Source organism: Agrilus planipennis, unplaced genomic scaffold (genome assembly GCF_000699045.2).
Source record: "Agrilus planipennis isolate EAB-ADULT unplaced genomic scaffold, Apla_2.0 scaffold46, whole genome shotgun sequence".
Lineage (NCBI taxonomy): Eukaryota > Metazoa > Arthropoda > Insecta > Coleoptera > Buprestidae > Agrilus > Agrilus planipennis.
In genome coordinates, this window is record NW_020438933.1 from 664,178 (window position 1) to 677,426 (window position 13,249).

The 13,249-nt window shown below is 36.0% G+C and overlaps 1 protein-coding gene across 1 annotated transcript in view; it reads left to right on the top strand.

Moving 5' to 3' along the window:
* Window positions 1–13,249, top strand: part of LOC108744730 (probable G-protein coupled receptor 158) — a 378,923-nt gene that overhangs the window by 321,866 nt on the left and 43,808 nt on the right. The window contains exon 8 of the mRNA XM_025974263.1: window positions 1,763–2,011. Coding sequence (XP_025830048.1) covers window positions 1,763–2,011 — 249 coding nt within the window. The remainder of the gene's footprint in view (window positions 1–1,762; window positions 2,012–13,249) is intronic.

Genomic DNA, 13,249 nt, shown 5'->3' on the forward strand with positions numbered 1-13,249 from the left:
TTTGAACTGTTTAATTGCTTTCCCGGAACGCAGGTACGACACACACATTTACAAATACGGCGCACATGAAGAAAGGCGCCCGCGGTTAGTCGGCGAATCGATAAGTCGCTCACACACACGTATGCCCGATCGCACATAAAGACGCTCGTGCTCGCTACAATATTTTATACATAAATTCTGAAAGGAAAAATGTAAGACTAAAAATTTACCAAAAATTATGTTACTTTTTTGCAAAATGAAAATTGCTTTGCATTGTTACGTACATGTACTTTAATTAATCTATCTTTCTTACTGTAAACTTTTAATTGTAAAGAATATACATAAACAAATTTTAAAGTGTGAAGAAAAGTTCCGAGTTGTTATAAAAAAATTGTTAATTCAGTAGTAGATCAGAAAAATTTTATAGATAAATATGGAAACTGGCTGCCATATGAAATTTTACTGGAAAATAAGTGTAAATTACGCCTTGCAAACTGTTAGAAATTGTTTCGAGTTGCGTAACTTATTTGCAACTTGACCTGTACCATTAGCTTTTCTCTCACGTGTAAACCGCCTGTCAATAACAGTTTTTTTACATTCAGACAAATGGCAGACTGTAATAAGTTTTTCGAAGGAGCTACTTCTTTTTGTATTAACACGTTGCGAGAATTTTTAATTAGGCCTATACGTAAGTTGCAGCTTTTAATTTAAGATCATCTGTAACAGATAAATGTAATTTACTATTTACTGTACAGATCTAATTAAGAAAAAAGAAGGTTTCGTTTTTAACGAAAACGGTTTTAATTCAAGTTTAATTCTTCGTTAAATATAAAACCGAGAATATACGCAAATTAGTTATAATATAAACAAAAATTTCGCGGTGCCAAATGTAAAGAACCCAAAAGACACTGAATTAATGCACCGAAAATACTCAGTCAGCGGTTCCTGAACTTGTTTGATGTGGTGAGAGAACTCGAAGTTGTCAAATAGATAGCAAATAACCCCTGAACATTAAAATTAAACCCACATACATTACTGCATTACTGATTAACTGTTCATGCACAAACTGTCATCAACTGTCATACAGAAGTCTAGTTATATTATTATCGAATTCTCTGGAACGTTCTTCAATCTTCTCGAAAATTCTAAATTTTATATTGCTAAGCGGCAAATATGTTTCACTCAGGGTATAATTTTAAGACGAAGGTTGCCGACCATCGTTGGGTCCCCCCCTGCGGACATATTCGAGATTCGTCAGGAAGTAATGGATTCATCGTGTGAATGCTTGTACGTAACAATATGATTGCTAATTGATTTACTTTCCGAGTGATATATATATATAATAAATANACCTAACCAGGTCAAACTTGCGCCATGCCACCTTTTCGTACTTTCCCTTACATAATAAACCAATCCAACATATATATAATAAATATTTTTGAATATTTAATTTATATGTTAAATTACAATGTCAGTACACACCACAAACGGCATTAATTACATTAGTTTTGATGTTGTACTACTCACCAAAGCAGGAAACATAATATGCGGATATTGTTACGATAGCTACGAAAATACTTGTAGATAATATTTAAACAAATAAATTCTTCAAACTAATTATAAATCGAAAAATTTCTCAATCTGTATATTTCGCTATTAAGGAAGCAACAAGGGAAGTAACTCAAAGACAATATGTAAAAATCTATTGTTATGTTTAATTCATTGTGAGTTTGTTTATTCAATAAAAGTATACTGTCGCTACAATAACTTTATTTTGTTTCAGGAAAGAAAGTATCTGACAGCAGCTGTTAGCATCGAATTCACATTCAGCAGCATTTACTACATATTAAGAATCCTTATCCTTTCGGAACTTCATCCAGATATGGTACTTATAATTAATTTTTTGAGGAGCCAATTTACAGCTACTCCAACAATGCTTCTTGTATTCATTCCTAAATTCTGGTATCAGCAAAAGCAGATACGTTCTCTTGGGCAGGAGTACTCTTGCAGAATTCCTGTTGATGCATTTAAGGTAAGAATTCAAAAGAAAAAATACTTATTTCGTCCTGATTACTAGTGGTATTTGAGGCCGCCAAAAACAATTGAATCCATTGTACAATGATTTGCTTAGACAATCATGAAAGTATGACATTTACGGAAAAGTGTACTTCTTTTTCACACCAACACGATGTGTTTAAAAATAAAGGGGCGGGCCAATAAATTACCTGCTGCATTAGGTACTTAATTTACAATAAATTTGAATTATTGTAAAATAGTTATTGAAAACAATCCTGTGATTCTGAATTTTAAAGATTTTTATAAATCACAAGCTTTTTCCCGTGGCTTTGCTCGCGTTAATGTTTTTTTATTGATTTTCACAAACAGTGAAAGATGTATGATGTTCTAGTTTTAGGGAAATGTTAAGATTACCTCAAGATAGAAAAAAGGGGAGATCCGTATCTAACCAGTCTTAGGACTGACGACCTTACGATTATAATGATGCCCTTTTCTATAACCTGACAATGTGTGTACAAAATTTCATAATGTTCGGTTGAGTAGTTAAGGCTTAAAATGGTAACAAACCAGCAAACTCGCATTTGCATTGACAGTATTAGTTGGGATAAGGATATGATTGACGTTGACGTATACATACGCAGAGGCGGATTAAATGTAGAGAGCGCTCTAGGCTAGCACCACATAGGCGATCCTCTGGTGGTCATATATTTTGCAAAACACTTATATTTTATTAGGTACTTCCTTATTTTTTTTTTAGGTTTAAACATTTCCGCGCGCACCCCTTTTTAACTTTGCGCCCCTAGGCATATGCCTACTTTGCCTTATGGATAATCCGCCACTGTACATACGTACATATACGTAGCAGGATCGACAGCACTTTAATGATGTTACTCACTAAGGTCATTCAGATGTGTGAATGATTGTTATCCAGATTTTGAAACATGTAGATCCTATTTAAGAAGGAATTAAAATATTGCATGATTTCCTCTGGTTGTTTAATGATAATCTTGGCATTAATTTAAATAATGACATCCAACGTAATTGCAATATAAACTTGTTTTCTTTTAAAGGTAACCACCATTGTTTGTTGTGAAAAGGAATACGGTTGTTATTTCCAGATTCAACTATATAAATAACTCATTTATTTTAATTTAATAACAACAGTTAACGTTCTTAACACTTGATCTAAACTTCAAAGATACAGATATGTATAAAACTTCTGATTTCAATGCATAGCTTTCAGCAAAGCCGTTTTCGTCTATCAAACTTTATTTTTATAAAATAAAAACCGACATTGTAAAATTATTGAAGGACCGAGTCTTCATCATCGACGTAGTCTAGATGAACTAATCCAAAAAGAAATAGCAGCAATTCATTGAACTTACTTGTAGTATACTTAAAAAATATAAGCTACATTCCAGCATTGTAGATTACGTCATTGTAAGTGATGTCAAGTAGAGTGAACGTAATAAGTCATAATTAACTTTGTTTACTACATAATATACATTCTCGCTTGTTTGTTCGTTGTAATATGAGGCAATACAAAAGTAGAGGGGCAGACGGGTTCCCATATCTGGGTCACAGTTCCCCATATCTGGGGATCAATATCTCACCAATTTTGGATCTTTAGAAGGCCTTTCTAGGTCTGGTATTGTTGACAAAAGGGGTATGGTCCAACCTCTTCAGATGAAGAATGACCTAGAAAGACCTTCTAAAGGTCCAAAATTGGTAAGATGTTGATGAATAGACCATTCCCCAGATTTGGGAGCTGTCGTCCAGATATGGGAACCCGTCTGCCCCTCTACTTACAAAAGATAGAATAGTTAATCCATACTTTATTTCTCGATAGTTATTCTCAGTATGGAGGGATAAAACTATTAATCAAAACAGACCCGAATTTCCATGCACATTATTCAATTTACCTAGGTGGAAATCATCTGACCCGCTAGAATTTGCCCTCTGTCTAATAATATATAATTTCTGCACCAAAATGGATGTAAATAAACGTCTAGTATTTCATATAAAATTTGTTTCACGCATCTTCATTCATAAAAAATTGATTGCCTGTACGTCCGCTACGTATTAATGACCAACGCAGCTTTCTGCTTTAATAATTACGCTATAACTCGACGTCAAGTTGCTGATTGAAATTTAATTAAAAATCTCTTAAAACAAAACAGACCTCGATGCATCGATATGTCCGGATTGAACGGCTAAAGCACGATCTGTAAATCGCCATAAAAGGATGCAGGTAATCGATACTGAACCCTTTTGTCTCATAAATTTAATTACAGGCAAGTGTGAAATACATAATGTGAATGACAAAGGCATTTCCAAACGGAAACGCATTTAAATTGGATTATTAACCGAATAAAGCGAAAGAACGGTAGCGTTGAGTACTATATTATTAGTCCAGTCGGTAGAGAATTTTCCGGACTTAAATTTGTTGCCGGACGGGAGTTGTTCCTTGTTTTAGTGTTTACAAAACGCTATACTATAGTATTTATCTTACTGTTTGTTATTATAATTTATAATTACTGATTTAAGTGCATATTAATACTAATAATTGGAGTGCAAACCGAATTTTATTATCATATTTCACGAATTTGTTATTATAAGAAAGGAAAAGTGCTGTAAATCGGCTTACAGTCAAAGAATAATAAAAGCAGTATCATAGTTCCTATAGTTTTCTTATAGTTACATAAATTATTTTATTGTTTAATGAAAAAATTGATTAAGTAAGTATATTCGTAGGTCAGAAACTTCATACATATTTTACCTTTAATGTATGTAATTTCCACTCCCAAAAGGTATCTATTCACACACCAAAACATTTTCTGCTTCAACAATCGTAATAACCATTTGCACCAAAGCCAATAAGCATTACTTTTATTTATTGTACCTAGGTCTTAAATTACAGTTAATAAGTAGCACTTATGAATTAGAACATGTTTAATATTCAAGAATGTGTTTTTGTTAATAGTCTTAATAGATCCCCTCTACATTCCCCCTCCTCTTCCTCCCTAACCTTCCTATGAATCTTCGGTAGTAGAAGCAAAGTCCCAGAAAACTTCTAAGCTCGTGAGGATCCTTTTGTATGGGTCAACTTAGCATGGCATCCGTTTTGTCAGGGTAGGTCATAATTCCTTCTAGTGTTATGATATGGCCTAGGTATTTCACTTCTCTTCTAAACAGGTGCATTTCTTGGGACTTACCTTCATTCTTGCAGCTTTATTAAAAAATTCCTTCAGGTTTCGGAGGTGGTCGTCCAAAGTTCTTCTTATTATGATGACGTCGTCTAGATAAACCAAACAAATTCTCCAGTTTAATCTTTATAATACAGTCTCCATGAATATATTGAATGTAGCCGGTGCATTGCACAATCCAAAGGGCATCACATTGGACTGTCATAGACCATTTCCAGTTGTAAAGGCAGTCTTTTCCTTATCCAGCGGATGTATATCTACTTGCTAGTATCCGCTCTTCAAATCGACAGTAGAGAACCATTTAGCTCCAGCTAGACTGTTTAGTATGTCATCGATTCGGGGTAATAGGTAGCTGTCTTGTGGAACCATCCTCTTACGTGCAAGCACTAAAGGGGAATCCTAAGATCTTTGGAATGGTTCTATTACCAATTGCTTATGCATGTTTTTCATAAGATTATTGACTTCCTCTTGCTTCGCACAAGGAACTCTTCTAGACGGTTGTTTAATGGGCCTTGCTGTTCCAATATTGATGCGGTGGTAAGTTAAGTTGGTTCTACCAAAGTCTCAAAACGACCAAAAAGTTCTTCCAAATGTTTGACTTGATGTTTGTTGAGATGGTTACTTGACCGTTTCACCAGTTCTAATAAAGTTACAGGAAACGATTCGGTATCATCTCGGGTTCTTCTTCCCAGTCGCAATGGCGGATTTCAGCTACTGTTTCAAATACACAACTCTGCGTATTTGCAGAACTTTTGCTCGAAGTCTTTCAAATTGGCTATTGTAACAGTTGTAACAGGAGTTAATGATGTTCCGCTTCTTACGAAGGTATGTCCCACCAATAATGCTTTCTGTGTCAAGTCTTGATTGTCTAGTTCGACTACCTCACCAATCGGCAGATGTTGTCGTCTATTCTGACTTTTATAATATTATCGGAATGACTCAGTAGTACTCGATCTTCCTCCACGATCACCTTGTGGGCTTTCACATCTCTTCTCCAATGGTGCGCATTGTACAAGTGCTCAGATTTATGTCGATTCCATGTTCTTGAAGAAGGTCTAATCCAATGATGACATTGTCTTGACTTCGGTCCCTTACTAACAGCGGATGTCGGGCATTGCCTGCACCAGTCTTCCACATGGCTTCTACTTCGTGGTCAATAAAATTGCTCGCTTACCTTCCCTAGAGTCTTCGTAACGTAGAAATATCCTTCGCCATGAACTGCTTCTAAGACTTATAAAATTCTTTTCTTTGGAAGTATCACATGGCGCTTGTTTCTGCTCTTTCAAATTGGCTATTCTAACAGGTATCGATAATGTTGTACTTCTTATAAGCTTAAGTCTTACAAATCATGCTTTCTACGTCAAGGCTTGATTGTCTGGTTCAGCAGCCCCCACCAATTAGCCGATATCGTCGTCTTCTCTGACATTTACAATGCTCTCGGAGTGACCCGGTAGTACTCGATCTTCCTCTATGATCACTCTGTTGGCAGCAAGGTTTGTCTTTGGATTTTACATTACTACCTCTTCTCAACCGGTGCTTATTATAGAATTGTTCAGATTTAATTCGATTCCATGTTCTTCAAGAAGGTCTAATCCAATGACGACATCATCTACCATGTCGGCTATTAATACCCAGCTGGGTAAGGCTGCATTTCCAATTCTAATTACCACGTTGCATTCTCCATAGATTGGTGAAGTCTCCCCGGTAGCTGTAGGTAAGATAAGTCTTCTGGTCAAAAGTCGAATTCGCCATTCTGATACCACATCAGGTTGAACGATGGTATTGGATACATATGTGCGAATAACCATTCTAAGATTGTACTGATTTATGGAGCCTTCCATGAATAATGAGTTATCATTTCCAGTCTTGAAATGATGACTTCTTCGAGGGCTTGGTGAGAATGAACCTACTTGCACCCCATAAGTTGGCTGTAGTTCTTGCAATCTCGAGCAAAATGGCCAGTGAATAATGTAAATTTTTTTAACCCAGGCAGGATTTGGAATACTAGCTATGGGGTCGAGATTACTTCTTTTGATGTATCAACAAGTTGCAGTAGATATTTTGGAAGAAGTCGCGAGGTACAATCTCAAATATCTTTTATTGTCGTCGTCACGTTACGAAAGATTTCTTATCTGCCAGGATATAGAGTGACAGTCACCCAGATTCGTCATTTGGTAAAATGGATCTCAAGATGCCAGTGATCTGTGCACTTGTTATTAGGAATAAGAAAAGGTATAATAGTGAAGAACATTGGGTTCATCCACTGCAGAGTGATAGATTAGTAAATGGAAAGTTTTACAGAATGTTTGCAATGATGGAATGATGAATAATCGCATTTTCATTTCATCTATCAGTATGTCGTTCTTTACGTCATTTCCATGTAAAGACACGTTTTGCTTGGAATTTGACGCCAACGCCAGCTTTGGAGGCTATTTAAGTTTTACGTAAACACTAAATGGTACTGGGAGATCTTTGCTTTACTTATTAATGACATGTGGACGGAGAGGTCTCGACAGTGATTACGTCAGCAATATTTGTCATTAAAAGGAAGAAAGGAGGAGGAAAGTGACATTTCGTCAGCAGTACTCGCACAGGAATTCACATGTACGGTCGGGGTGACAGTTCCGTTACGGGCATGTCGCAAGACCCCACGAACAAAAAGTCACCCAAATGTCACGTAACCAAGTGCAAGTACGTCAACAATGAGCAACAGTCTTGACCAGAGTGACGAAACAATCACCGTGACAAAAGTCACAATGCGCGCTAGGCCTTACTCTACTAAGATTGCCCATAGCGTAACCATGTGGTGTATCTAATGCTACCGACTTATTCCAACCTACTTTCATCTGTTAATATTATTGCAATAATAATTCTCCTGTGACCCTAACATTAGTAAGAACAACTTCGGGATCGAATATTTAAATCACGTTTGACAGAATAAACCTTTTCATAATTTTTTGCGGCGGATCGTACTTAGCGCTAGTGCATACTTCCGGCAATTGCCGCTCGGCGCCGCGGCATCAGCGCAAATGCGGCTTAAAATGCAAATGGGTTAATGCACATTCATTTGCGCGCCGTCGCGCGTCCAAATCGCGACTGTTTTGAGCCACAGGTCCCTACGGAACCGTACCAGCACTACTGTAGGCAAAAAGGATGGCTACTACTAGAACTTCTGAAGATTTGAATATAGAATTATTCATTGATGCAGTAAAACAGTTTCCAGAGGTATGTGATTTTTCCTCAGAAATATACCATGAAAGAGACAAAAAATGGCTTGCATGGATGACAAGGAAAAATGTGAACCACTGCCCAAATAGTAGAACAGTATCAATTTGTTTTCAATTTTAGGTAACAAATTCGTGATGGAAATATATGAAAAGTGTGAAAAAGTAGACAAAATCTCGACAGGCGGCTGATTCAGGACTAACATACATATACGCACGACAATTATCCTTCCTTCAGAAAAGTATAGCCCCTGCAGAAACCCAATGCACCCTCCCAGAGAGTGAAATAGAGTCTGAAGAAAGGCCTTTAGAGGAAAGGTCAACAGAAGAAATATTCGATGATCCAGGTTCGAGCCATCGTCAATTCGATGAACAGCAACGGCCAAACGAAGAAATTTCATCAACACTCCTCCGCAAATCTTCTAACCACAGCAGGTGGATATCAATCCCGATCGGGCATTTTTTGAAAGTAATATCAGTAATAAAAGCAATATTAATAGCACCATCCCAACCGACGTTTTTACACCAAACACCTATTTATCACCATCAGCTAACTTTTCAGACGCTGTCCGTACAACCAAAAATGCAGGCGCGGCCACCACTGTTAATTCATCAAATGGAGCAGCGCTCATTTGAAAGTAGTTGAAAAATTGGTTAAGATTCTCCCTTAAATCCGAAAACGACGTTACCAATGTCCCCCTCGTAAGCCGTAAATCAGTATGTGGGTGTACCCAAAATCATCTCATGTTTTTTTTTTTCGATCAATAGCGCATTTGTACACCAAGTACGTAAAAACTGCACGCCTTTTATTAATAAAAACCCCCATCTTGCACTACTTAACTTGTCTCACTGATTGATTTTCATTAAAAACAAATGACTCTGTATTAAATATATATTTTTATTATTTTTGCGACACCGCAACAAAACCTTAAAGCAAGTGTGCAGCAAACTGTGTTTGGTTAATATGCTGCTCTCCTTTAAGTCATTGTCATGCGGAATATGATATGTTATTCCTGGTGATGAATTCTTATTATATATAAGCGACATATGTATGCCCTAATTGAATATACCTTTATAAAAACGTCATAATGTTTCTGAAATTGTGAGTCAATTTTATATTTGCGTTCTAAGGAAGGAATACGCTTGAGATTTGAATTCTTGGCAGATAGTGTTTGTTTTTACGGTAAATATGTCTATTAGAAGACTTCGATGGTGAAAAATGCAATTCGCAATACCTTTTTTGAGGAAATAACTGATCATTATGAACAATGTCATCGATTTACCTAACCGATGTAGATGTTGATCACGTTGGGCATTAATTGATAAATTATAAGTCGCTACTTTGGTGTCCAACCAAGTTGAACTTTTTGAAATAAGGAAAGTTTATTACAACTAGATGAGATTTTCCCTACACACAACAAATGGTGGAAAATCTTTCCACGAGAGATATGATAATCAGACTCTGCCTCTCTAAATTACGGCTGTGTATTGAATTTGCGTGCATCGAATGAAACTAATGATAATCGTTTGGTGAATATGGAAAGTACTACACATTCTAATTAATAAAATAATTCGAAGTGGTCTGTATAATGTGGAAACTGCCAGACCCGGATCGCGATTTCGATCTTTTTGGATCTCATCAGCGCGTCGCGATCCGCGTTTTCCGCGCCATTTGTGGTATTTTATAAAACGCGCTGTTAAGACAGCAGGTAAAACTTGGCCTGTGTTCGGTCGGAACTGCCTGCGACGCGCTGATGAGATCCAAAAAGATCGAAATCGCGATCCGGGTCTGGCAGTTTCCACATTATACAGACCACTTCGAATTATTTTGTTCGATTATGGTAACGTGCCTATCACCTTGAGGTTAGCTACGCCGGGATTCGTTTCAGCAAATAGATATTCATACCAATGGACCTTGTTGGAGCATACGTAATCCTAAAATGTAGCATCATACTACAGATGGCGTTTTCCGCGCCATTTGTGGTATTTTCTAAAACGCGCTGTTAAGACAGCAGGTAAAAGTTGGTCTGTGTTCTGTCGGAGCTGCCTGCGACGCGCTGATGAGATCCAAAAAGATCGAAATCGCGATCCGCGTCTGGCAGTTTCGACAGAATACAGACCACTTCGAATTATTTTATTCGATTATGGTAACGAGCCTATCACGTTGAGGTTAGCTACGCCGGGATTCGTTTCAGCAAGTAGATATCCATATATTTAAATGGACCTTGTTGGAGCATACGTAATCCTAAAATGTAGCATCGTACTACAGATGGCGTTTTCCGCGCCATTTGTGGTATTTTCTACATTCTAATTAAGTGTAAATACCTTGATTAAAGAAGATTAGATTAGCTATACCTTCCTGACGCAGTTTTCTATAATTATATAGATTCAGTGTGATACTAGTTTGGGAAGAATGCTGGATTAATATTTATTGCCCTTACAGGCGGACATTGTGTTATTGTATTACCTTATCGAATTGCAACAGTGTTTTATGTCATCCCTTACAGATTTACAATTTACTCCTACATAGTTTCAATTGTTCAGTCAAAATTAACCTTTGTTCTTTTGAATTTTGTAAAAGGGTGGCAGTGATTTTTCAGAGCATATTTGACGAATTACTAGTAACCACAACAGAGGTATTATTTTTATTAAAAAATTTATTCGATTGTTGTACGCTAAACTTGGGTTACTGATTTTCCTTATTATGTATTGATTCAAAAGCATTGACTTTATGAGATAGGAAATCCAAAAATTGTATTGTTGGTATTTTCTTTTTAGATAATTTGTATTCCCCGTTATGGGTTGTTTTGTAGTCAGTTTTTGTTAAAAGTAGTGTATTAAACAAACCATTTTGCGTTTCTTTGAATAATATTAGCTAATTGTTTGAATCCTGCATATATGATTGATTCCCTTTGGCAGAGAGGTGCATCAAGTATAGCTCTAGCATGATGTTAAATAATAAGTCGTTCTTAATTATAATTGTCAGCTAACAATGTTTTAGCAGTTGCATAAGCAATTTGAGCATGAGTTTCTAAATCTTGAGGAAGTTTTAATGTCTCACCTTTTAAACTAGATCTAAAAGGTCGTTTTACAATCCAATAATTAAAAGAATCAAAAAATGACATTCGTTGATTAGGTACTATAAGCACCAGAAAACAAATGAATGTTAATCGTAGGAAGACGCACTAACATATTACTAAATTCAGGTTAACGAGCGGAATGACTATTCGGCANTATTAGTTTACTTTTTTCTCTAATTTTCCGAATATATTTTTTACATATATAAAACGGTTAGTTTTTATTGGAAAGTAGTTAATGTAGGTGAAGAAAACTTCGTCGACTCCATCATCAAAAAATTTTTTACTTTTTTAAGGTGTATTTACAATTTGCGTACACAGTTCCTATGTAAATTTTTCCCTCATTCGAGTTATAAATTTTGCTACCAGATGGTGTATACCCATTTGACGGATCCCAATAAGCACCAGAAAACAAATGAATTTTAATCGTAGGAAGACGCAATAACATATTACTAAATTCAGGTTAACGAGCGGAATGACCATTCGGCATTGTCAAATTTACTCCTAAATTAAGCAGATCAACTTTTACAGTAAATTTACGCCGATGGCATTAGTAAGTTCACTACTATGCTATTTTTCAAATTTTTTAATTCATTCCGATTAGTAAGTACAGTCATTAGTCTAATTGTATAATGTGCATCATTATGTTAGATTAGGGTAAGAAGAANATACATAAACAGATTATAAAGTGGGGGTAAAACAGAAACAATTAGAGTTGTGTGATTATTAATTAATTAATTTTTACAATTTAGGATGGCATTTTGTATTTCAGATTTTCTAGTAGCGTGAGTTTTTTACCTTTTGATTGAGTACTTATGTAGTATTATTACGTTATTAGTATCTATGTTATGGTTATTTGTGGTACAATGTTCTGCTAGGCCTATTGTGTATTTTTTGTTTTTTACACCATCTAAATGTTCTTTTGAGCGTGTTTTAATAGAACGACCAGTCTGGCCTATGTAAATAGCATTACAATGTTCACAATTTATTTGGTAGATCCCACTTCTTTTTTGTTTGTCTCTTTCTAGTTTGTTGTTAACCAATATTGATTTAAGGCTATTTTTATTTATTTCGATGGCGTGTATATTAAAATGTTTCAATCAATCAAAAGATAAAAAACTCACGTTACTAGAAAATCTGGAAATACTAAATGCCATCCTAAATTGTAAAAATTTAGTTAATAATCAAAATGAAATAAATATATACAACACTCCATTAATAATCACACAACTCTAATTGTTTCTGTTTTACCCCCACTTTATAATATAAATATATACAACACTCCATTAATAATCACACAACTCTAATTGTTTCTGTTTTACCCCCACTTTATGATATATTTATGTATAAAAGCTCATGTTTAACATCTTAGCCTTACCCAGTCGTACGGACGGCTGGGTGTCTTTTGAAGATTTTCCCTCTTCCACGAAAACATAAAAAAAAAAAAACAAAAAAAATCTTAGCCTTACCGAGCGGCATGGCCTAGAAGTTTAGACCGGTTCGATTCCGGGTCCGTCTGCCTTTGTCCAAGTTTTTCTGTGGTTTCCTTGGATCACTTAGGCAAATGCTGAAGCAGTAATATTCCACAGATAATCTTTCATTCTCTTCTGTCTTCATTTCGTCCGTCTCATCTTTCTCACCCGAACCACCACCCACCCATTCCCACGATTCCTAAAAGCAGGCTGAAGAGGGCCTTCCGCCCTACCTTCCGGCATAGTCCGGAGGGACTGCCCGCCCACCAGCATTA